The following is a 24,755-nucleotide window of genomic DNA, read 5'->3' on the forward strand; positions in this document are numbered from 1 at the left end:
GAGACGCGGATGGCGGCTGTACTAATTTGAAGAGGAAGCGTCAAAGGCCACCTGGGTGCCTTTCGACACGACGAATTTGAAAGGTTTGCTTCTTTATTGTGGTGTTAAGTCGCTTATTTCTCCGCGGTGGGAGCTAACAACGAGCGAGAGTTAGGCTAACAACACTGTATGGAAAGAAAGTAGCTGGAGCATTTAAGCGGGCATTTTTGCCCTTTACCCGCTGAAAACAAACGGCGGTTTTTTGTTGCTTTAGCGGCCCGTGACTAGCATACAGCCAAGTCAGGTTGTTTTAGTAGCCAAACGACATTTCATCACATTTATGGGAAAAAAAAATGCTCATAAATCATAGCCCAATGCGTTTCAAAGAGCGGAGAGTTTGTTTTAACCGAGTAAGACCGCCATTTTGACTTGTTGTGACACAAGCTGGATTGTCTATTCTAAAATTGCGCTATTATTCTGCTAGTAATGCAGAAATGTCGTACAGTTGTGGAAAAAAAAACATCACATGTACAGCACAAACATACTCGTTGTGCTTGTATAAAATTCTGCCTTTAAAAATGTAATAATGTTCACTTTTAATTGCCTCTCAACATATCATGAGAATTCTCTTTTGGGTCTTGGAACAGTTATGTCTGCCGAAGATGAAGAGGAGCTGGCGGCTCTGCTCAAGCAGTTTCTGAGAAGCGTTGACGGGCGACTCTGTGGCGCGCCTTCGCCTCAAAGCGCCGAGGAGATCCTTCTTCACCTGGAGGAGACCGACAAGAACTTCCACAAGTGAGCGCACAACTCCGTAACCCTACCTTCGACAAAGTCACATGAAAAAGTCTCTTGTCGGCCGGCTTTTCATCATCTAGCTCACTTCTGCCACCTGTGCCTGTCGTTTTGCCAAGCTATGAGTTTGTCAAGCATCTGCGCCAGCGTTTGGAGACCTCCCTGGGCCGCGTGGTGGACGAGGAGCTCAGGAAGTTGTCCCGCGACGACGGGCCGCACGCCGTCGGCTCGGGTCACGACGCCCTCATCCACGCGGCGACCGGACGCAGCCGAGCGTCGGCGCAGTGAGTCCGACCGGGACGGACGGACGTGTGTAAAATATAGGAAAACGTTGACATTGAGACGGCGTGTCATCGCCAGGTACCAAGAGGTGACGCAGACCTTAAGAACCACTGTGACTGCTGCGGTGGAGGGTTTAGTCAGCGGGTTTGAGGAGGACCAGCTCAGGAAGGAGGAGGAGGAGATGCGACACTGCCGCGACGCCGACGACTGCTCCGACAGTGGAGACTCCTTCAATCAGGTCTTTTCAAACAGACGCAGACTTATTTCAAACTTTTGCGGGGATTTGAATGCACTAACAAGATTTTTTTTTTTCATCCATTTCACCAGTGTTACACCTTCTTCATTCGACAGGAGCAGTTGCAGGCTTTGGCTGAGAAACTGGATCCAAGTCAACCTAAAGAGGTGAAGATGCATTCGGTGGACACAATACAAAAATTCCTGTCTTCACAAAGTCAAGTCAAGTTATTTATATAGCGCTTTCAAACAGCCTTAGTTGTCACAAACCAAGACAATAATTGTCACTTGTATTTGTTTTTAATTTATTTAATTTTAATTTATTTTTCTGAAAATATAAACTTTCACTCTGGAAATTCCATCTCTCTGGGCCATCTGATTTTATTTTTATAAGTATTAGTATTAGCTTTAGTTTTTTTTTTTTTTTTTTTTTTTTTTTTACATATTTGTACAGTACAAGATAAAAAAATAATTTTTTGCCCGGTTGCTCACCCCTGCGATAGCCCTTCCCCTTTAGCCAAAAGAGTAATTGAAGAAGGCAAATAATATTGATGGCAAATATTGATTTAAATTATTAAGGCCATCCGGCAGCTTCATATAGTGAAGTTAAGGATTTTAATTATGGCCTGGCGGATGTGTTTTTTTTTTTTTTTTTTTTTTTTTTTTTTTTTTTTTTTTTTTTTTTTTTTAAGGCTGGTTCCGATATTTGACAGAATAAAATTCCAATAACCGATTACAATCAGCTTATTTATAACAAACATATGTATATGTATACATGTGTATAATGAATAACTTTTTTTTTTGGGGGGGGGGGTCACTTACGCTTACAACAACAAAGTTGTGAGTTACAGGCAGAACATTTGGCTGTTTTAATTTGTCCCTAAGTATTTGGTTAACTTTACAACAGAGAGAAAAATCAGCAAAAAATTGGCCAATATTTGTTTTTTTTCCCATTTTTTTTTTTTTTTTGCTTTTACAAGGGGCTGGGGTTGAATATGTATTTTTTTGTCTTATGTTGTAATGTAATTTTTTTGCGGGTGTTTGTTTGTCTTAATGTTGTAATGTGTTAAAAAAAATGGAAAAAATGACTTGCCATTTTTAAAAGGGTTATTAATATTGGACGATTACAGTAAATCAGCCAGCCGATTAATCAGTTGAGCCCATATCTAAAATATGTCTGCTTTTAACCTAATTATACCCTGTGATATGTGGTAGAGACTTTTTTTTTTTTTTTTTTTTTTTTAAAAAGATGTATTAAAAATGTTTATTTGTGTGTGTAGGTGCACAGGGAGGCCCTGCAGGTACTCCTCCGCGCGCCGCCGTCTGACGTGCTGAGCTGCGAGGGCTGGGCCCGCCTACGCCAGAACCTGTGCGCCGCACTCACCGAGCCCGACACCGATCTCAGTGTACGCCGACGCTCACTTAGCAGTCAGTAATTGGCATTAATTGCTTTTTTTGTGATTTATTAAAAAACATCTTGTTTCAGGACCATGTTCTTCAGTTCTTCGCCAAGAGTTTCTCCTCGTTGCCACTGAACATCACCCGGGAGATCTACACCAGCCTCGGTAAGCTTGTGTGTCTTCAGACCCACCTCAAAGTATCCTGATTGTGATTAAAAACGTGATGAGATATTGTTGTCAACGATACCCGAAATACTGATAGTGACTACAAGTATCCCTTGTTTGGCCTTGGCGGTGGTCCGCTCGTTTTAATAACTTCTGCCCTGCTGTCTCCTGCTCAGCTAAAAGTGTGGAATCCAGCATTTTGTCTCTTAAATCGAGCTTTCCGGACGGTGCGGCTGGCTTGGACATCAACACACCTGAGATCAGCTCTCTCCTCAAACAGGTATGCTCATGACAATCAAATGTACCTTTGACAACATCTAAACAGATTGACAGAAGACTTTTAAAACATTTAAAAGAAATATAAATAGGTTTGTAAAATTACTAAAGCATGGGGGAGGGGGGGGACCTGGATTTAAAAGAATTTACTCTTGCAGCATAACAACTACATGCAGTTTCACCATGTTTGCTTTAAACTCTCAGATCTCAATTTGAAAAGTTTTAAACCCGGATTTAAAAGCATTTACACTCCGGGCTGACTTGACTTCATTTGACAGTTTTTTCCCCCCCCATTTGCATGCAGCATAACAGCTAAATGCTGCCTCACCATGTTTGCTTTATGCTCATCAATCTCACCTCCACGTGCACTCAGATGCGTCTGATGAACGACTTTCAAAAGGAGGCGGCCTCTTTCTGGATCCGCCACCCGGAAAAGTGAGTGACAAAAAAAAAAAAAACCATTTTGTTCCCTGATGTTGAGTGTTCGACACTCCTCCCGCTCCTTTTCAGGTACATGGAGGAAATCATTGAAAGCACCTTCTCCCTTTTGTCTCTCCATTGCGACTCACCGGAGACATTTTTGGAGCCCACTCACCTGCTGGCCCTGCTGGATGTTCAAGCCACCTGGTTCACAAAATGGATGGTCCGTCTTTACAAACTTGCAGCTCAACAAATGCGACGTTAATTGTGCGTTTATTGCATTTGTATGTATGTTTTGTGTTGCTTCTCAGCACGGCTCCTACAGCAGGACGGTGGTTCTCAGGTTCCTCCAGAGCAAATACAAAAGTCTGGTGAGTGGAAAATTTGTTTGGATTGTTGTAATGTATATGTGTGGCAGGCACCTGTATAGTTAAAAAGGTTGTATAATGGCAACATCGTTTTCCAATAGCATTGTTGTGAAATGTGTGCGTGCGTCATTGAACGGATCGCGTTATGCTTTGGAGGTTCCACCGAGAGCGTTTGCCCATTCAAAAAATGATTCGTTAATCCTCCCGCTCGCTGTCAGCCTTTTAAAGAGGATTATTGCACAATCCCTCCCTTTACGGCCTCTAAATTAACTGTCAGTAAAATACCAACATAATCCCACTCTGGAGTCGGCGCACTGTAAAATTTCTGGGGGGTAAAAAAAAAAAAAGAGTAACAGCAGGTGTTTATGAGTTATGCGTTGTTGTCATTTCTCGGAATAACGTCTTGTCAGATGGAGGACGCCGTGCAGAAGTGCATCCTTTACCTGGAATGCTGCCAGCGTTCCACTCTGCTTCACTCTGAGCAGCAGCAGAGCTCAGGTGAGTGCCATTTTCATTTGCGTTTTTTTTTTTTTTTTTTTTAGGCGCGAATGGGAAACGAGGTAAAGCGATTTTTATTGTGTCCATCTCTGCTTCTTGACAACGTGCTGATTGTGTTTCAGGCTCGGAAGTGAGCAGCGTATATAGCGGTAAGGAGCTGCGGTACGCCGCGGTGGTGCACTCGCTGTGCGTGTTGGGCAAAGTCCTCCTCTACGCCAATGGCAGGAAGCTCTTTCCCATTAAAGTGGCTGCACGAAAAGGTAAACTTAAAAAAAATACAATACAATAAAATAACAATAATAATAATAATAACAATAATCTATAATTAAATTCAACCAACACTTTTTAATCCTTTCTTTGTAACTTGGGTTCACTGCCTGTACTGTCATTGGGTAGCATTATAGCGACTGTTAATCCGTCATTGGATGAAAAAAAAAAATCAATTAATTGATGTTGAATAGGCAGAATTAGGTTTACAAATATATTTTAAGCTAAGATGATTTTGTTCTATAATGGTCTAAAATATATAAAAATAAGTTAACAAAAACTGTTGAAAGGAAAGTAAATTAATTTTAGGATGATTAAAAGTATTAGTTTTACTTTATTTAAAAGTTAAATTTTCCGAGTTCACAGCATTGCAGCCTCTCAACAGAAAATATTGTCAGATTTCTGTAGTCCTTCATGAAAGTGGACTCATTATCTTTGTGGTGAATCAAAATTGAAGTCTGCCTTTTCTTCGGAACACAGTAACCAACATTTTTGTCCATTTTATGGCATGTTACAGACCTAGCAAGTAACTGAGTTTGTGCATTTTCTGCCATGTCAATTTGAAATAATGTGCTGTTTTTGAATATAGAGAGGGGAAAAAAAAAAAAAAAAAAGAAAGTCTGCTTCATCATCAGTCAACAAAATAATCGACAGATTAATCTATTATTAAAATAATAGTTAGTTGCAGCCCTACTACTAACATATATGTTACATTTTGTCCATAACTTTCACTAATCTGAAGTATTTACGGCCTATAACAAATCGCGATGGAATGTTTCCACCTACATTTACATAACAGTAAAAGCGTCTCGTCTGCATAATGACTTGTAAACATAACATGATTGCGGGTCCTCTTAAACGCGAGTCATTGTCTGCGCTCGCTGTTTTATTGAGGCTGTTAAGATTATATCGCCGTATCGAGGCGGCCACCTGAGATTGAGCATATTTTATTGATTGCGGAGAAGGGAGGACCCCCCCTATTGACCCAGGATTTGCGCAACTGATTATCTTCACAATTAACATACAACTGATTATATTCGAATTGTGTAACAGATGACTTCACTTTTTCTCCTTAAGACAAAGTACACATTGATTAATCATATTCCACGTAATTCTGACCACGTTTTTTCCCCCCCTTACAGATCCAATCAGTGTGACGGAGCTGGTCGTGTGCCTCATAAACGTCATGTACCAACATCCGCAGCCTTTGTGCAACGATAGCCTACACACAGGTGGCTCTCACACACACCTTTAGATATATAAATGACAAAAGTTAGAGAGTAGTGAGCAATCAGCCAGTGAGGGAACACCGAGATCCTTCCCAACATTCCCCACTGCTATCTTTTATCTGGTAACCTTGTCCTCTTGTTGTCTCCGCTCAGACCTTCTCTGCTATCTTCGTCTTTTGCTTTGTTTACACTGTGTTCCCACCTGACATAAAAAAAAAGAAAGAAAAACAATTGGAAATGTTTTTTTTTAATTAATGACAATTGACAATGTTTATTGACTCAAAACATGTATTAGTTTGCAAACAATGCACGGCAACAGCTTGGATCAGTTTGACCCAACTTTTTGCATGTGCCAAAGATCATTTGCACGATGGAAATAAATTAACTTTTCGACCATAAAACTAAACTTACCATTAACTCATTGACACCCATTCATTTTCACGAAAAACACCCTCTGCTCCCGGCTGTTTTACTGGATTTTGACTAAATTTTGCAAGGCCCACAGAATATTGTGTTCTATTGCTATAAAAACATGGAACCTACCAAAAGAAAGATTAGAGTCTCTTCTTTCATCAGGAAAAAAAAGTATATTTGTATCTGTTTCTGTTTTTCAGCAATTAGCATTAGAATATAGCTAAGTTTCATTAATATTCACATTGCTGGTGAAAACAGAGCTTGTTGCAGCATGGCCCTGGCTGATCGCTTATACTCTGCTGCTACCTGCTGGCTGTGTTTTTAATAACTACCGTTGCTTTAAGCCACCTCTTCGTGCCAGGAGCCGCATCAAAGCCTTCTGTATGTATGTAAACACATTTTGGGGGGTGAATAACAAAGTATTAAACGTTTTTTTGCACGTTTTTGAGTTTGAATGAGTGAAATAAGATGGGAATCGGCAGTGTCTATTGACTCAAAACGTGTATTAGTTGATGCGTTGCCACGGCAACAGCTCGGGTCAATTTCAATCAACTTTTTTGGGTGTGCCAGTTAAGAGTCTCGCGTTTTCACTTTTTCAGTTGAACTAATGAAACAAATGGAACTTTTCGTCAGGCGCTCTGTGCCCGAGCGTCCTGGTAATGGCGACGCTGAGCGCCATGTGCGAGTGCGCCGACCAGTGTCTCCACCAGGCGTCCGTCGTTCAGACTCTGATGGCGCCCGTCATCCAGATGCTCAACGGAGAGGAGGTGACTGACAAAAACAACAAAACGAAAGAAATTGCGTTCTTTGGTTATTACAAGGTGTTTTGTTTTTTTCTTTTCTTTGCAGAGTAAATTAAAGTGTCCTGCAGCCACCCTGCCTCTGGTTGCGGATATCCTGGCTCGAATGGTCAACACGGACAGAGGCTTGGCGCTCTTCTTGTATGAGAAGAACCTGCTTGTAGGCCACAGTGAGAGGTGAGTCATTAATACATTTTTCCATTATTATATTGACAAAGCACGAGTTTCTTCAAGATCCATCCATCCATCCATCCATTTTCTTAACCGCTTGCTCCTCACATGGGTTGCAGGGGGTGCTGGAGCCTATCCCAGCTGGCTTCAGGTCGTAGGCGGGTACACCCTCAACTGGTTGCCAGCCAATTGCAGGGCACATTTGTTCAAGTTCACTGATTAAAAAGCTAAAAAATAAACATAAAGGGAGACATATTAAGTAACAGATCAAATGAGTTTTTAGTTTGGAAATTTGACGTGACCTAATATGAGAATTTTGCCTTACAAAGATAATCATTTTTCATCATTACTATGAATGTTAAGCAAATGAGGGGTGGAGTTCATTTACATTTTCAAGCTAAAAAAAAACTTTTTCACGAGAGCGTTTTGGCAATAAACATATAGCTCGTGGTCTGGAAAGTGCTCGCCAAGCCCGTTCATTTGACATATCATTCAGTATGTCTTCCCGCATATACATTTTTGAGCTTTTCACGAGTAGACTGATTAACTTGGATTGCCATGCTCATTCAAACGCGAATGAGCTTTCTCTTGGAGTGATTTCCATCCGCCTTATCCACGTCATGAATTTCACATGAGCGGACATCGTGTGATGCAGCAGCACGTCATTAATAAAACAGCAAATTGACTCCGAGATCTTTATTTTTTTTTCTCCGTTTCCGCTCACAGGAGAAGCACGGCCGCGCACGTGCTGCTCCGCTTCACCCTGAGGCTGCTGGAGCGAGAGCTGGCGGCGTCGGTCGCAGGCGAAGGCGACTCCGATCGTGCTCTGTGCGGGGCCTTCGTCTTCGTGTGCAGGCAGATGTACAACACTTGCGAGGGCCTGGAGGTCCTGCGAGCGTACGGCCTGCACAAGGTTGCCGCCGCCGCCTGGAGAAAGGTCCGATGTCGTCGACCTCAACGTTAACCTTCTGCTAAACGTTGACTTTTAGTCTTCCATGGTCATGCTCTCAATGTGACAGAAAAGTACTTTCGTCGGGGAGAAATGATAGTCAGCAGCAATAACATGAACACATAAGGGTTCTGACAGGATATTATTATTATTTATAATAAGTGTTTTTGTTTTTACAGACCAGTTCCTTATCTGAAAGGATTCCGACCCCGGTGGCTGGAAACAATCCTGCAACCTCGACACAGGAATTGCAACACATGTAAGATAAAAAAAATCATACACTCATTCAGAGCCATCAATAATAAATGCACTTTCACAATTTATTTTTTTATTATTTTTCATTAATATTTAAAACTTCCCTGAGCTTAATTATTTTTTTATATTGGCGGTTTGTTTTTTAGTACAGCTCCTTAATTGCATGTGCGAGCTCGACCAAATATTGTTAACATTTAAAGACAATCTTGTTGATGATTTATGCTCACTGGATACCCATAAAATCACCTTTTTGTTTCCGCGCTGGCACCCCCTGACAATTGAACTGTGCCATTGCTTGGCACGCATGGCATTTTATTGCATTTATTAACTTTTTCAACTAGACTTGAGCTACTGCTATTTATTATGATTTTTTTAAATATATATATATATATATATATATATATATATATAATATGCCTATATATGTACTTCTCAGGCTAATGTGGGAGGAGACATTGCTGGATAGCCTGCTCAACTTTGCGGCCACCCCCAAGGGCGTGCTGCTGCTTCAGCAGACCGGCGCCATGCAGGAGTGCGTCTCACACATGTTCTCTCGCTTTAGCAAAAAACTGCAGGTATGAAATATAATATCATAAATAAATATGTTTAAAAAAAAAAAATAAAATAAAAATACCGGTGCTTCCACCTTTCTCACTGTGACATGCACACACTCATTGTCAACATCGGGGCGCTCTAAAGCAGGCACGACAGCAGAATATCCGAACGGAAGACGCGTTTCCAGGGTGTAATTCTCAGTCTTTACACATTTTCAGGGAAGGTGTCAAAAGTAATCGATTATCAAATGAATTGACAACTATTTTAATAATCGAGCGATCGTTACGATCCATTGTTGAACTTAGTTGTCCGAATCCTCTGATTTCAGCCTCTCAACAGTGATTATTCAGTTTCTAAAGGTTGAGTTTTTGATTACTAAACGATACCAAATAATGGACAACAATAATTGGTGAATAAACAGTAGTCAGGGGAAAAAATGGTTTTATAATGACATTTTTATGCTAATTTCTGTTAGCTCGTCTATGGGGTTTTGCAAATTTTGCTGACTTTTTGCACTCCTGCTGCTGAGTCATGTCGTCATAAAAGCAGGCTGATATAAGTTAAAATATAAGCGAGCCAGATAAGATTTCTGACATCGCACTCGTGGGAATCAAAGTTGAAAATATATATATTTTTTTGTGCGCTGTTGTTCTCTTTAGTATTCAGTGTGTCGTCGGCTATGCTAATTCTGAGCACACCTTTCCCGCATCACCTCATCCCCCCCGGCCACCCACCACTTGCACTTAATTTAGCGCCATTGTTTACTCACGCTTGTAATTGCTTGCCTTGTTTGCTTTGCACTTTAATTAAGGAGCGTGATTATTTTTAACTAACGAAGGGCCAACACCCGCACTCGAAATCTGGCGTGTAATTGGATCTCAAAAACGCTCCGTTGATACATTTTCTCTCAAGTATGTTTTCAAATACATGTCATTTGCCTAATTCTACTTATTTTGCCTAAATCTACCAATTTTTTGAATTTATGAATTATTATTATTATTATTTTTTTTTTTTAAGGTGAGCCGTTGTGAGAAGTTTGGCTATGGCGTCATGGTAACACAAGTGGCAGCCACGGCGGCGGGCTCGACGGCTTTGCAGCGCTCAGGTACGACGACATGCTGGCCATGCTGGTTTGTTGTTGTTCCACTCCAGTCTCATAGGTGGCGGTAATGTGCAATTGCCACACATGGCAAACAGACAGAACAGTGCCATTTTGATACTGGATGTTGACTGTCCATCCATCCATTTTCTGAACCGCTTGATCCTCACAAGGGTCGCAGGAGGTGCTGGAGCCTATCCCAGCTGGCTATGGGCAGCAGGCGGGGTACACCCTGAACTGGTAGCCAGCCAATCACAGGGCACACAAGAGACGGACAACCGTCCACACACACAAGCACACCTCGGGACAATTTGTAGCGCCCACTTAACCTGCTATGCATGTTTTTGGAATGTTGGAGGGTCGAATGGGCGGGGCGAGCGGCGACTCATTTGCATAATACAGGACCGCCCCCCCGAAAACCAGCCTTGCGTTTGTTGTGTTTCAGGCTATGTGCGGGCCCTGATTGTGGAGCTGTGGTCGGCGCTGGAGTGCGGCAGCGAGGACGCCAGGGCGGTCCGGCCCAAAGCCACGCCCATGGAACCCATAGACAGGAGCTGCCTCAAGGTATTCTGATGATTGTTATTGACCCGGTCCGGTGTTCCATGTGTGTGGCTGGCTCGGTCACTTTTGTGTGTCTTTGCAGTCCTTCCTGTCGCTGGTCAACTTGCTGTCGTCCTCGCAGTCTGTGTGGCAGCTGCTGGCTGGACAGCTTCTGGCCGACAAGAGTGAATACACACTGAGGGAAGTGCCAAGCTCGGTGCCTGTGAGTAGGCTAACACGCACACACATAAATATATACGAGGTTGTCGGAAAGCAATAAAAGTGTTTTGATGCCATCCTGTGTGCCAGGGAACTATGTTAAAGTGATTTGCAAAGGCACTTTTTTTTTTATGACTTTGGCGCCATCTTGTGGCTTAGTTGCTATTCTCTTGAATTATGGAGCAATGCTCCAGGAGTAATAATGACCTTGCTAAATATTGTTTACTGCAGTTTAACTGTATTTAACTTTTAAGTACTACACACATTTATATAACTTATGTGCAATGCATATTAATTTTGTCTTTATTTAAGTCAGTTACAGATCTCTTCCTCTTCCTCTTTTTCTCTCTCTCTCTCTCTCTCTCTCTCTCTCTCTCTCTCTCTCTCTTTCTCTCTTTCTCACATCCACTCATTGCAGTTCCTCTTTCATCCATTTGAGGGCATGTTTGCGCTTTTTCACGCTAACTGGAATTGCAACATACTCTTTGTTTTTTTTGTCTTCGCCATGCTGTTATGCAGCATTTCCACCTTTAAAACGCAGTAAATGCGTGACGTGACGTTCACGGCCTCCCGCTGTGCTCCACAGGCCTTGATTGACAGGCTGATTGCTGTGAATTCCGCCGCCAAGATGCGCTCGCTCTTCCACTATGAGCAGTCGCACACGTTCGGTTTGAGGTGAGAGCCACACGCCACCACTGACGCCAAACGAGCTCAATGTTAATTGAGGGTGTGCTGCATTCAGGGAACCGTGAATTGAAGAAGCGGCACAGCCACTTTTTTTTTTTTTTTTTTGGGCAGTATGACATAATACGGACATGGCTTCTTTTCACAATGAGGTATGAAGTTTGCTGGACAAACGCAAGGCAAATTTCCCGTAGGAAGTCATGTCAAGTGAAATTGTCTGTCACCATGGTGAAACGACAGTCGGGACAATTCCGTGCTGTTTGGCACCACCTGTAGGGGTCAACAGGGATGCAAACGAACCTCCATTAACTGAGGAGACGACCTCTTAAAAATAGCATTATAACCTTCCTAATTTAACTGCGGTATAATAGAACAAATTCAAATCTAACTTAAACTCAAGTTTGTTAGCTGATTGATGTGTCCTTAGAGGAAAATCTTTTATTTATCTCTTTTTAACTCGATTTTCGAAAAAGAAATAATTTTATTTGAACGTTTGTGAGATTTGCCTTTTTTTTAAATTATTTATTTATTTATTTATTTTATTTCTTCCACAAACATACAAAAAAAAATCAAAACATAAACTCAAGTTTGTTAGTTGATTGATCTGGCCTTAGAAGAAAGGAAAGAGAAAAAAGAATCTTTTTTTTTTTAAATATCTCTTAACTCGATTTTCGAAAAGGAAAAAATTACTTGATTCCAATGTTTTTATTTATTTATTTATTTGTTTGTTTGTTTTTTTCCCTATCTGGGGTTTGTTTTTTATTGTATTTGGAAACATTTTTTTTTTAACTTCCACAGACATACAAAAAATAAACATTTTCTAAAAATAACTAAATAAATAAATCCCCTTGTGTCAAAATGTGTATATTATGTAAATACAACCCTTATCACCTTATCATAAAATAAGCCATCAAGCTACACGAAAAAATTTCCTCAGTCTTACCAGAATTGCTGATGTCTCACGTAACTTCCCGCACGATTTCCGCTTTCCTCCGTTTGACTTTTGAGGCACTTTTTTTTTTTTTTTTGGCCAGCTCGAGCTTGGCTGCTGTCTCTTTAATATGCTGCTGTTGTGTTGAAACATCCCATAAAAGTAAGCCTCTCGACGAAGATGAAGAGCCCAAATGTCTTCTCCGGTTGCTGCCATGGCAACCGGCACTCGCCCGAGCCTGCATCGATCGCTACGCCCTCCCCGCTGGTGATGGATTAATGCACAGCAAGTGTGTGCATGTGCGCTGGCTCAGAACGTAAATTTTGTTAGTTTTTTTTTTTTTTTTTAACTAAGCATTTGCACTACTCACATTCTTAAGAATGATACTCAATGTCATTTGAAAGCAGTAGTAAAATAAATAAATAAAATAAATGTCTTAAGTATCGTTACAGTCCAAAGGGGCTTAGGCTGTCTTAGGACACCAGACAGGACACTCGCAATACAATTTAAAAATGATCCCCCGTCTACAGCCTAAAAAAAAAAAAAAGCATTCACGATTCACAATTTCTACAGGATTTAAAAGACAATCTTGGCTAAACCTTTGAAGCCGCCCAACAAAACAAAACAAAAGTTGGCGCGCCCCCTTCAAAAGAAAGTTTTGTATTTTCAGTTTGTATGAAAATTTTGACAAGGCAAAACTAAATTGCAGATATCTCTATCTGTTATTTTAACTACGGTAATATTGAATCAAAAATTCCAGCTTATTTGAAATGTAATTACCGGTACAATTAGAGAGATGTTTTTGATCTCAACAATTTCAAACTTAACTTTGAAATGTTAAGATTAAGATTAAGGCGGCTTATAACAGACACATCAATACACCAATGAATTATTCACTATATCTGGACATTTCATTGAAATACAGTACAGTGTTCCCTTGCTCATCGTGGGAAATCCACGTTTAAAAAAAACAAAACAAAACGTTAATTATATATATTTTTTCGTTTATTATGGTTTTTCAGTTTGGTATGGTTTTTACTTTATTATAAATGCCTTTTCATTCATCATATAAGTTATTTTTTCATTTGTATTCACTTTTTTCCATTAATAGTGTGTTTAAGTAAATTTAAATTTATTTATTACAGTATACAACACACAGTATATATTTTTTTCATTTATTTTTTCATTTTGGTATTTTTTTTCCATTCCTTATGAATGCTTTTTCATTCATTTGTTTTTTCAAGTCATTTTTACCCATCAAAAGATTTATTTTTATTTTTTTTTATTTTTATTTATATATATTTTATTTACTTGTTATACAGCACAATATATATTTTCTATCGCCGGAATGCAATGTTGTGGAGCGACGGGACAAACACGGTTGGAATGGTCTCATCGATACGAATCCGCAGATACCCGTGTGTCCCCGGTCAGACGTAGGGTTCGAGAGATACAGCTGCACCAAGTAAATAATCAAACCAAAAAAGCGATGCCGTGAAAGATGAACCCGCGATAAACGAGCGGACACTGTATTATGCTTCCGAACACAGCATATGATCTGAAAAGTTGAAGTGTTGGCTGACGGTGACACCACAATGTCAACAACAACAAAAATCCATGCTGAAGCGCCCCCGCGCAAGATGTCCAGCAGACTTCCAATCGAGGGGCGAACACGTTGCGGCGAAGCTTATCAGACGAAGCGCTAACAGCTTGACTTCTCGATGCGTTGCTCTCAGACGGGCGAGAGCGAGGTCGTCGAGCCTGACAAGCTTGGCAGCCTCTCACTTGGCCGCTGTCAGAGCGACTGAGAGAGCTCATCAGTAGGATCATGTGGGTCCTCCACAACGGCAGCATCCTGTACGCTCGCAGGACACTTCATTAGGTACACAAGTTGTTCAGATCCAATGAAAGAGTAGTGTTTTTTTTTTTTATTCTGTTTTTCAAAGATAACACTTGTGTGGGCTATTAAGTTAAATGTCACTTGGTGGCAGTCTGTTTGCCAAGCGCCAGTAGACCCCACAGAAGAACAAGGAAGGACAATACATTAGGTACAGTCATGTTTTGAGCTTCCGTTTTGCTTGTTGGCAGTTTATGTGGAGAGCAAATGTTGTTGCTGTGCTGCAGCACTCAGCACTAGCGGGTCAGGTGAAGGACTCTTGCCGCTTGGAATTTTGATGCGATCGCTTGTATTTTTGGTGTGGAGTTTTTGTAAAGTACAAAGCCCAAGCGTGGTCGTTACGCCGCAGCCTGTGCGGAGTCAAATGCTTAAGCCGGGCATCATTACCAGCATTTGAAAATGAACCATGAAGGCGTTCTCTTGGGGATTCCCCCACTTTTTTTTTTTCCTTTTTATACAAAGCTCGCGAGTGAAGCTGCCGGGGAAAATTGGCTTCACTAATCCGCTTCTCGTAGACATTCATGACTCCCCGGAAATCGACAGGGATTGCCGGCGTGAATAGTACCCAGTCTGACACTTAAGCGCAGTTTGAGTGACTTTGTGCGGCTGCTTTGCTGTTCTATCTCTCCGTGCCAGCACTTTATTTTATGTCCTTTTTAGGACATTTGACCATCGCGTCATAGTACAGTAGCATCTTGAGATACGAGATGAATTTGACCACACTTGTAACTCAAAACGCTCACTTCATTAAAATGAATGGAAATGCAATTAATCCATTCCATCATCACAAAATAACTAACATAAATGTGTTAATGTGTTTTTTAATAAAGAAAATAGCAGTCTGTAATATTTACATACATATTTTAGAGGCTGATTATTTTAGAGGCTGTAAATTCACACAGAATAATGTTCTGTCAGCGATTCATGTCCGTTACACCCTGCACAATGTTTACTGTTTAATGAGAAAGTAAGGTTATATCGGTGCTGATTCGGCATAAAATTCAGCCCTAATAACATTTATAATAAGAATTTAACAGTTGGCGCGTCATGAATAATTCATTGCGACTCCTTGTGGTGTGCACGGTATAGTTCTAATACAGTCATTAAGACTAAACGTTTTACTCCACTACTATAATTGACTCAGTAAACCGCAGTTATTAGTTTTTGTTTTTTTGTTGTTTTTTTTTCTCCAGAGGATAAAGAATATGTCTGTATTGTTTTATTGTCAGGAAACTCAAATCCTATGATTGCGTGTTGATGATGTTGTAGACTGCTCAGCATGCTGTGCTCCAGTCTGGACTCCTTCCTGCTGCTTGAGAGCCAGTACAATATCTGCACCATGCTGCTACAAAGCCAGAAGGACAATATGGCCGACCAGGACGCCGGCGACGGGTAGGAACTGACCCATCCAGCATATTTAGCTCACTTAGTCACTGAAATGATATAATAAGCACAGTAAACAATCCTCACTGGGTAGCGTTGTACTCAAGACTGTTATTCAATGCGGTTTATTAGTGTTTTTGTTTTAATGCATTTACAAAAAATAGTGACGCACATTAGTTTGCACAGCATTGTCTCACTTGCATGGCGACATCAGTTAAGCAAAGTCCACTTGTGTGTCTGTCGGCGTAAAAAGGTTAAAGTCGCGTTAAAGTCTGCGGCTAACCGCCGTAGCACTGCGAGCCCAAATGCCAAAAGCTCAGCGGGCTCGCCGCTCGCATGCTGGGGGCTTTGTGAAACATTTGGAGGCTGCCGAGTCTGGCGTTTTGATGTGCACAAGTGTTTTTTTTTCCCCGCTCACCTTGAGGGGGCTTTGCTAATGCGGTACTAAAGGTCTATGTGTTACACAAGGCACTGGCTGAGTCATGACAGGTGTTAGTAGACGTGCAAGAACACCCAGAAACAGAGCTAAAAAAAAAAAAATCTAATTATGTTTCCCCCCCCCCTCAATATTGCAATTGTGATTTAATATGCAATTATTCTTTCAAGGTCTTCTTTCCCTGTCTATTTTCCCAATTCACTAAATAGCTCATAAGCCAAGGTGCTACTGTATTTTAAACATTGTGACGGTTTTCTTGCTCTCAAGTACACCACTGCGATGTGACAGAGCCCTTTTTTTAAACCTAACCAGGGCCAGGCTGGAGAATGTTTGCCTGCCTTGTCACAGATAAGATGAAATAAAGCGGACAGGAAGTTGGAATGTTCCAAGACCATCTGTCATGCTAATGACGACTGCCTTAGCTGGCGCGTGTAAATGTAAATGGCCTCAAAACGCCGACTCGTGTCAGTGCGTCGGGCGACATGACGGCGTGTTCATTTTTACGCCTTTTCCCCCCCCTTCCATCATCATCATCATCATCATCTTCACGAACCCTCGTCATCATTTTTTTTCTCCTGTCAGCTGTCTTCTTCACTTGCAGTGAACACAATTGGGGCCGCCTCAAATGCATTACATCTTGTGAGGCACCTTTCATTTGAATGCATGTAGTTCTTCTTTGAGCTACAGTGGATAATCACTCATGGCCAGTGTGAGAAGACCTTTGCAAAGAACGCATCGTCTCCTCCTTATTGCCAATTCTCAAGTCCAAATTGCTCGGGAGATTGGAAGTTAAAGCAGTTAGCATTCAGCCTTAAAAGGCAGTCATATTGGAGAATTCACAGATCTGATGAGAGGAGTTAACACCGAGCTTCCCTCACGCCGCGATAATGTTCTGCAGCGGCTATCATTTATGGTTTTCATTCTCTGTGCAAAGTCTGTAATTGGACTTTAAACAGGCACCGTTTTTTACTGTTAAAAACTTAAGATGGCCTCTAAAGGTCCAGAGAATTTAATAAAATTACTCATCAAATCCTATTACCTATGAGAAGTTCAGAAATGTGAGACCAAGCCAAGATTGATGCTAAGTGGAACTTGGTCAAGTCCAAGACCAAGGAAACGTGAGACCGAGTCAAGAAAAAAGGCATTGAGAAACAGAGACCGGGTCAAGAACAAGACCAAGAAATAATACAAGCTGAGTTAAGAACAAGACTTAGGAAACGTGAGACAGAGTCAAGATAAAAACCATTGAGAAATTGAGACAGGGTCAACAACAAGTCCGAGGAAATGAAAGACTAAAGCAAGACCAAGACTGAGAAAATGCGAGCTTGAGTTGAGCGGAAATATAAGACTGAGTTAAGACCAAGACTGAGGAAACCTGAGACAGAGTCAAGACAAAAAGCATTAAGTAGTTGAGACCGGCTCAAAAACAAGACCGAGGAAATGTAAAACCAAGACTGAGAAAATATGAGCAAAGTTAAGAACCAAGACTGAGAAAATGTGAGTCAAGATCAAGACCATAAGGAGTTGAGAGCTACTCAAACACGTGAGGTAAAGTCAAGACAAAGACCAGAAAAATGTGAGATCGCGTCAAGACCAAAACTGAGCCAATGTGAGACTGAGTATAATGATTAAGATGAAGAAAATGCGAGACCGAGTCAAAGCTAAGACCAACAAAATATGAGGCTGTGTCAAGAACAAGACTGAGAAAACGTGAGACCCAATGAAGACAATGACATTGAGTATTTGAGATCGCGTCAAGAACAAGGGCAACGAAATATGAGACAGAGTCAAGACCAAGACTGGGGAAATGGCAAACTGAATCATAATCAAGACTAAGGAATTGTTAGACCAAGTCAAAACCAAGACAACGAAAATGTAGACCATAATCAAGACCAAGAATGAAGAAATGCCTATCCTTCACAAACATGAAACGGTCTATTCTCTTGTGGAATAAACTATTGTGGTCAATATGTCCTCTTCTCAGGACCTTCATCTTAGACAACATGTCGGTGGAGAGGAACCACGTGTTGGTTCGTATCACCGTTATTGGCGGCCCGTCTGAGAGGAGACTCCCCCCACGGGCCTTGCAGCAGGTCAGCCCCAACAGCCTAAGCTCAAATTTACTCAATTGTATCGGGTATTGATGTCCCTTTTTATTACCGAGAACGCTTGAGTGCATGTTTGAAGCTGGCAGCCTCGCAGGATTAGGGATTGGTTATCAATTATTCAGGTCTTGTTTCAGTGAACAGAAAACAGGGTTTCATTTTAAGTGGAGGTCAGAGAGAGGATATGCCACATTTCCAACAGGAAGGCAGAGCGTGTACAGCTCTCTAAAGAGAGTCTTTGCTTCAAATTTCACGGCTCTTCTGTGTATGCCTCCTGTTGGAAAATCAGCAGCGATTTTTGGTGTGAAGTTTTATAAGGGGAAAAAAAAACAAAACAGCTCACAACAAAAATAAATGCAACGCTGAATACAAAAAAGGCAGATGAAGGGAAAGAACGGCATGCAAATGTGCAGCAACTCTGCTTTGATAAACTTCCAACGCTTTGAACGCTTAACAATCACTCCCTTGGTGATGGCCTTATCTGCAAGTCACTTTTATTGTTCACTTGGAAACCAAGACCGAAGAAATGTCAGATTGAGTTAGGACCAAGACTTCGGGGAGTTGAGATCCACTCAAGACCCAGAAAGAGGACATGTTAGACTGTGATAAGACTAAAACGGTAGAAACAGAGTCAAGACCAAGAAACGACATGTCATTTAGGATTTGAGACCAAGTTAAGACCAAGATTGAGGTGCAGAGTCAAGACCTACAAGACCGAGGAAATGTAAGATTCACGATAAGGCCTTGAGAAGTTGAGACCAAGTCAAGACCAAGACTGAGGTGCAGAGTCAAGACGAATACCGAGGAAATGTGGGACAGATTCACGATAAGGCCTTGAGTATTTGAGACTTAGTTAAGACCAAGACTGAGGTGCAGTGTCAAGACCTGCAAGACCGAGGAAATGTGAAAAAGATTCACAAGGCAATGAGGATTTGAGACCACGTCAATACCAAGACCAAGGACATGTGAGAACAATTCACAAGGCTTTGATGATTTGACACCAAGTTCAGACCAAGACTGAGGTGCAGAGTCAAGACCTGCCAGACTGAGGAAATGTGAGAAAGATGAAGTACAGAGTAAAAGACCAAGACCGAGGTTGAGGAATAAAGGAATCAGAACCAAGACAATGCATTGAGGGGAACTCTTTTGTTACAGAACGTGGGGAAAAAGGACTATGGCTTTTCAAAAATAGCTGTGTCGTGTCTGCATGATAATTCCTGGGAAACTATTCAAAACACAAGTCTAGTTTTGTTTGGTCTCCATGTATCCCGTGCAGGGAGATGATCCTTATCCCTGGCCCATGTTTTCGTCATTGCCTCCACCCACCTGCTACACTTTGGACCAACCAAGGACCCAACAGAACCCGCTGGGTGAGATTCAACTGTGAGATTCGCGCTGGTACATGAATGAGGGTGTTGACTGCCTTTCATTGTCCAGAACCTGAGATGATTGACTTCCTGACGTCGCCTCAAACCGCAAAGACGGAAGACGGCTGGATGGAGATCTGCCGCCGGCTGTACCGCAAAGTTACGACAGCCGGCGGACCCCGCGGCTTGAGCGTCACAGGTAAGATGATGAATTTCAACTTTTAACTGTAGAACTTTGAAAAAGTCAGTCGGTACAAAAATAATAATGATGCTTCATATGATCATGTCAACAACACCTGCGGTTAGAGACCGCACCTCAAGATCAATCGCTTCGCGCTGATGGACCGACGTGGTGCTGTTGAAAAAAAGTCAATAGAAAAGTCATTCCATGAATCAGAGACACTCACACATACGCACTTGAAGCTTTTTACGGAGTCACGGTGGGTCCTTTTTTGAAATGTCACTCTCGTTCCCGACAAATGTAGCCGTGACTCAGCGGGACAAAAGCAAGTCGCGGAGAAGGCGGGAGTCGTCCTGTCACCGATGCGTCAAGTGTGCCGCCTTTCATAAGCGCGCCTGCTAAGCTCCTCGCCGCTCCCCTCTCGTTCTCCTTTTTACGGCGGCCGTTTAAGGCGGGATTGTGCGATTTATAACCCGCTTTTCGATGAAGCGCAGGCTGGCACGCCGCCTTTCAACAACACTTCATTGGAGGGAAATTGTAGCACTTAACAATAATGACCAATCAATTAAGCCCTTTGCTGCACTTGCTTGTTTGTTGCCACGCGCTACCGTGTCGCGATTAGCACTTGTATTTTGGCACTCAATGATAAGTAAGAGATTACCTCACACACAACTGAATTTTTTGCGCACACTACTGTAACGCTCTCACACACACTAATGAAACACTCTTATACTACTGAAACCTTTGTCACACTCACTACTGAAACTCCTTCACACTTAACTGAAAAACTCCCACACAGAACTGAAATGCTCTCATACACACTGCTGAAATTTTGGCTCACATAAAAAAAAGCTCTAACACCCTCATGCGCAGTGCTGACACTCACAACACACATTTTTGTTCACACACAGTGCTAAAAGGATCTCTTACACTACTGAAACACAGAGCTATTACTAAACTCTGACGCACCCTTTGAAACACCCTTACACAGCCTACATTTTTCTTTTTTTTGGCTCATACGCATGACTAAAATGCTCTCAAACACTACTGAAACAATTTCGTTCAAACGAGTGAAATTCTTTGCCCACATTCACTACTGAAATGCTCTCATAAACATTACTGAAACACACTCACACAGTACTGAAATACTTTCATACACACTGGTGAATACTTTTTCCATAAACGCGTATGAAACGCTCTCATACGCACTACTAAATTGCTCTCATACATGCTACTGAAAGCTCTTAGATGTAACAGATTTTTTTTTCACTAACATGCACTGTAAAGGTCTTATACTCGCTGCTAAAATGCTTATACATTATTGTTTTTCTTTTGGCTTCTGTTTATTTTTTACACACACTACTGAAATTGTTTTTCTCACACAACTGACATCTCACATAATGCATCGTGAACGTTGCTCATGTTAGATTGGCAAGTTCACAATAGTGACAGCAGTTTTCATCATCTTTAGAAGCAAGAATATGAAATAACACAATATTTTTTTAATTGAAAATCAGGAGGAATTGGCCTTCTGAAAAGTATTTCATGTGCGTGCTTATTGAAGCTATGTCCAGATAGTCTCTTTACAATTTAACAAACTCATTAAAAAAGCAAATGAAATGATAAATCTGTGGAAATAATTACAATTTTGTTGTTGTTGCCTCATTTAATACACTTTTGTGGAGATTTTACACAACCCTGAGCTTTTCTACCATATTTTTTTTTAATTATTGAGAAGTGCCTTCATTTGCAGCGTTTTATTTTCAAAGTCTTGTACAAAGACGACGACAAATTACACATCAGCTCTTTTGTTGCCTTTTTATGCCCTCGTCTCATTCGTGTGTGCGCTCACTCGCTCGCGTGTGTTTTGTTTTCATGCGCAGTGCTGGCTGACCTTCTGGAGAAGGTTGTGTTCCATCTGTCCAAATGTTCCACGGAGCGCTTCTTCTCGCCGCCCGAGTACAACAAAGGTCAGTGAGTGCGACGCGGCAACCCCGCTTCGTCTTTCTTTCTTTCTTCTTCATCTCCTTCTTGACAAGTCGGACGTGAGAAAGGTGGCTAAAGGGCAGCGGCGGCAAAGGCGCGCCTTTTGTTCTCCAGACACCCTGTGCTCGTTCACCGCCCTGCTGCCTGAAGCTTCTGTTGCGTGATGACAACATACCTGTACACGGCTTTGAGCTAAAAATGGAGAATTCATAGCTGGAGAGTTGTTGGAGCAGTGAGCCGGAACGTTACGCAGGCGCAGAAGTAGAAAGAAATTGACACCAACGCAAACATATTGATGTTTGAAACGCTTCTTGTTGGATTATTATTATTTTTTTTACCTTCATGTTACATGAAAGCAGTTAAGGGTGTCGGCAGGTTACTGTTTACTAGCCGGCGGTTAAAACAGCCGATTGCACTGATGACGCTGATGATGATGATGATGATGATGAAGCAGCGCTAATTAGCGGATCTCCCTAGCCCGAACCTGCACGCTTGAATTTCCCCCAACGGCACCCTACGTGCTAATTGCACATTCACTCGAGTCGTCCGCACAATTTTGGCAAATGAAATTCACAATATCGAGCACCCGAGGACGTCTTTTCATCGCCAGCTGAGGTGAGCGACTCAAAGTGGGTTTTTCGGGGGACACTTCATTAGGTACACCTGCGCCAGCGGGTGCGACAATTCCGCTTTTGCCAATAGGGTGATAAAAGTTGAGTTCATTCAAATTCATTAAGATTCATTAAGAAAATATTGATGATTAATCTGTCCACATGAATGCACAAAGACTAAAGAACTACTAATGTACTAATTGTACATGAAAAATAATGAAAATATCACATTATAGACAAAATATTAACATTTGACTGCCCAAAATGGCTGAATATGTAAAGTATGCCTTTAATATTTGCGTAAAGTAGGTAAAAATATTGAACCTGTTACATACAATAATAAGATAAATTAGAATTTAACTTACCGGTAAGTGTGTATATATATATATATGTGTATATATATATGTGTATATATATGTGTGTATATATATGTATATATATATATGTATATATATATGTATAAGGAAAAACCATCAATAAATAACATGATTAATGAGTCCGTTTTAATTGCGAACCTCAGGAGGCTGTCGTCGCGGGAAATAATAAACGAGCGCATCCGGCAGGGTGCGACCTATCGGAATATCGACACCTTTGGCTAATTGATGAAGTCGTTCTCCACCCGTCTAATAAAGGAATGACCCCCCCACCCCCCACCCCCCAAAACCCCCTTTTTTTTCATTGCACCTTGGTGGCGGCATGAATAACCTGCCTTAATGAGAGGCAAAGCGTACAATCTTCAAGCTGTTTTTGACACAAAATATCTAATTTTATTGAATGAAATTCTGCTAGCTTAATGCTAACACGGATTGCAAGTGAGCTGAGCTTAATCCTCAAATTTTTGCTTGCAACACACGGGCTGAATAATTGCTCGTATCTCAAGCCACTAATGTGTATGCTTTGACATCCTGCTTGACAAATACACACTCGGTCCTAAATTCGTATCATCAATCCCTGCAAATAACAGCTTAGGAGATCAGAAAGCGAATGGGCTCTGCGCGCGTGCGTGCTCGTGTGTGTCTTGGCTGTCAGCCTGGCGCCTCAGCCCTACTCGAGCGCTCTCATTGTGTGCCGAGAGCAGACTCATTTGGCGAGCATTAACCTCTGTCACGTCAGCCCTCCTCGCCGGCCGTGCGCTCGGAGGCGGACGCTTTGCTTTTGAAAATGGGCCGCAACAGCAACCCACAGGCAGCTTTTTTTTTTTTTTCATGTGTCGTCTTAAACAGCGCGGGTCGGGGAAGTCGGCTGCACTCCAATCCCGGTTTTGCCATTTTAGCTTCAATCGCCGCCACCATTCCTCAGAAATACTGAAATTGTACTGGGTAACATCTTAGCACTTCACCGGGAGTACACATGCAGTTTTGGTCCTGTGTGCAAATGTCATTTGGCGGTGACTCATATGAAATTCTTAAATGGCTTGCTTTTGACAACAATTTGAACATCTCAGCTTCTCTGCTTTGTCGTTGAAAACAAACGACGTAATTGTATTGCTTTTTGCCTATTGTTGGGCGATATGATAAAAATGTCATCACGATTCTTCAAAAATAAAATCACGATCTCAATTTTATCACGATTTTTTATTTTTATTTTTACATATATTTTTAGACTAATCTGCACATTTCTGAACATTTTTGTAAAATTTGAAACATATTTAAAATTTATATAAAACCCTAAACGAAGAAAAACAGACATCTTAAGCCAGTGGCTCGTGACATTTGCTATAAATGGCATTTGACTCAGTTCAAATAAAATAAACAAAACAAAAATGTTTGAAGGTGGTCAAAGAAGGGAGGGTATCGAAAAACAGGTGCCATTAAAGGTTATTTTAGTTAACTAAAGCTAATGAAAAAAATAAAATTCAAAAAACAATATTGTTAGCGAAATAAAATAAAAACGAAAATGCTTTTTAAAAAACGAAAACTAACTGAAACTACATTTTATGTTCACAAAACTAACTAAAACTAACTATAATTATAGCAAACATGTCCTTCGTTTTAGTATTTGGTAATTAATTTAATGCATGAGCCTTTGGGGATGATTTTAAATGTGATTTTTAGTAGATTTATTTTAATATAACCCGGAATAATGACGTTTGAAAGTATGTCAAAAAGTCAGACTTCCCACCTTCCTCTTGTCCTTGAATGCAACATTAGACCGCAATTTTGACTTGCGACATAACCTTGGAATTGTCAATAACAGCAGGAGTAGTAGGAGTAGTAGTAGTAGTTGATAGTTGGAGTTGTAGCAGTTTGAGATATTAACCGG

The 24,755-nt window shown here is 41.2% G+C and overlaps 1 protein-coding gene across 3 annotated transcripts in view; it reads left to right on the plus strand.

Annotated features, from left to right (window-relative positions):
* The window catches only part of tbc1d32 (TBC1 domain family, member 32), a 31,658-nt gene that overhangs the window by 594 nt on the left and 6,309 nt on the right, over positions 1 to 24,755 (plus strand). For all 3 annotated transcript variants that reach the window (XM_077510038.1, XM_077510040.1, XM_077510039.1), the window contains exons 2-29: positions 2 to 83; positions 627 to 774; positions 891 to 1,055; positions 1,132 to 1,291; positions 1,381 to 1,455; positions 2,568 to 2,693; positions 2,774 to 2,852; positions 3,029 to 3,132; positions 3,502 to 3,563; positions 3,639 to 3,771; positions 3,860 to 3,919; positions 4,327 to 4,414; positions 4,537 to 4,674; positions 5,824 to 5,913; positions 6,958 to 7,091; positions 7,174 to 7,301; positions 8,022 to 8,232; positions 8,424 to 8,503; positions 8,936 to 9,074; positions 10,072 to 10,159; positions 10,599 to 10,717; positions 10,797 to 10,916; positions 11,499 to 11,587; positions 15,694 to 15,816; positions 18,228 to 18,336; positions 19,625 to 19,718; positions 19,786 to 19,914; positions 21,780 to 21,866. In XM_077510038.1, coding sequence (XP_077366164.1) covers positions 629 to 774; positions 891 to 1,055; positions 1,132 to 1,291; positions 1,381 to 1,455; positions 2,568 to 2,693; positions 2,774 to 2,852; positions 3,029 to 3,132; positions 3,502 to 3,563; positions 3,639 to 3,771; positions 3,860 to 3,919; positions 4,327 to 4,414; positions 4,537 to 4,674; positions 5,824 to 5,913; positions 6,958 to 7,091; positions 7,174 to 7,301; positions 8,022 to 8,232; positions 8,424 to 8,503; positions 8,936 to 9,074; positions 10,072 to 10,159; positions 10,599 to 10,717; positions 10,797 to 10,916; positions 11,499 to 11,587; positions 15,694 to 15,816; positions 18,228 to 18,336; positions 19,625 to 19,718; positions 19,786 to 19,914; positions 21,780 to 21,866 — 3,076 coding nt within the window. In that variant the 5' untranslated portion in view covers positions 2 to 83; positions 627 to 628. The remainder of the gene's footprint in view (position 1; positions 84 to 626; positions 775 to 890; positions 1,056 to 1,131; positions 1,292 to 1,380; positions 1,456 to 2,567; positions 2,694 to 2,773; positions 2,853 to 3,028; positions 3,133 to 3,501; positions 3,564 to 3,638; positions 3,772 to 3,859; positions 3,920 to 4,326; positions 4,415 to 4,536; positions 4,675 to 5,823; positions 5,914 to 6,957; positions 7,092 to 7,173; positions 7,302 to 8,021; positions 8,233 to 8,423; positions 8,504 to 8,935; positions 9,075 to 10,071; positions 10,160 to 10,598; positions 10,718 to 10,796; positions 10,917 to 11,498; positions 11,588 to 15,693; positions 15,817 to 18,227; positions 18,337 to 19,624; positions 19,719 to 19,785; positions 19,915 to 21,779; positions 21,867 to 24,755) is intronic.

Source organism: Festucalex cinctus, chromosome 21, assembly GCF_051991245.1.
Source record: "Festucalex cinctus isolate MCC-2025b chromosome 21, RoL_Fcin_1.0, whole genome shotgun sequence".
NCBI classification, from domain to species: Eukaryota; Metazoa; Chordata; class Actinopteri; order Syngnathiformes; family Syngnathidae; genus Festucalex; species Festucalex cinctus.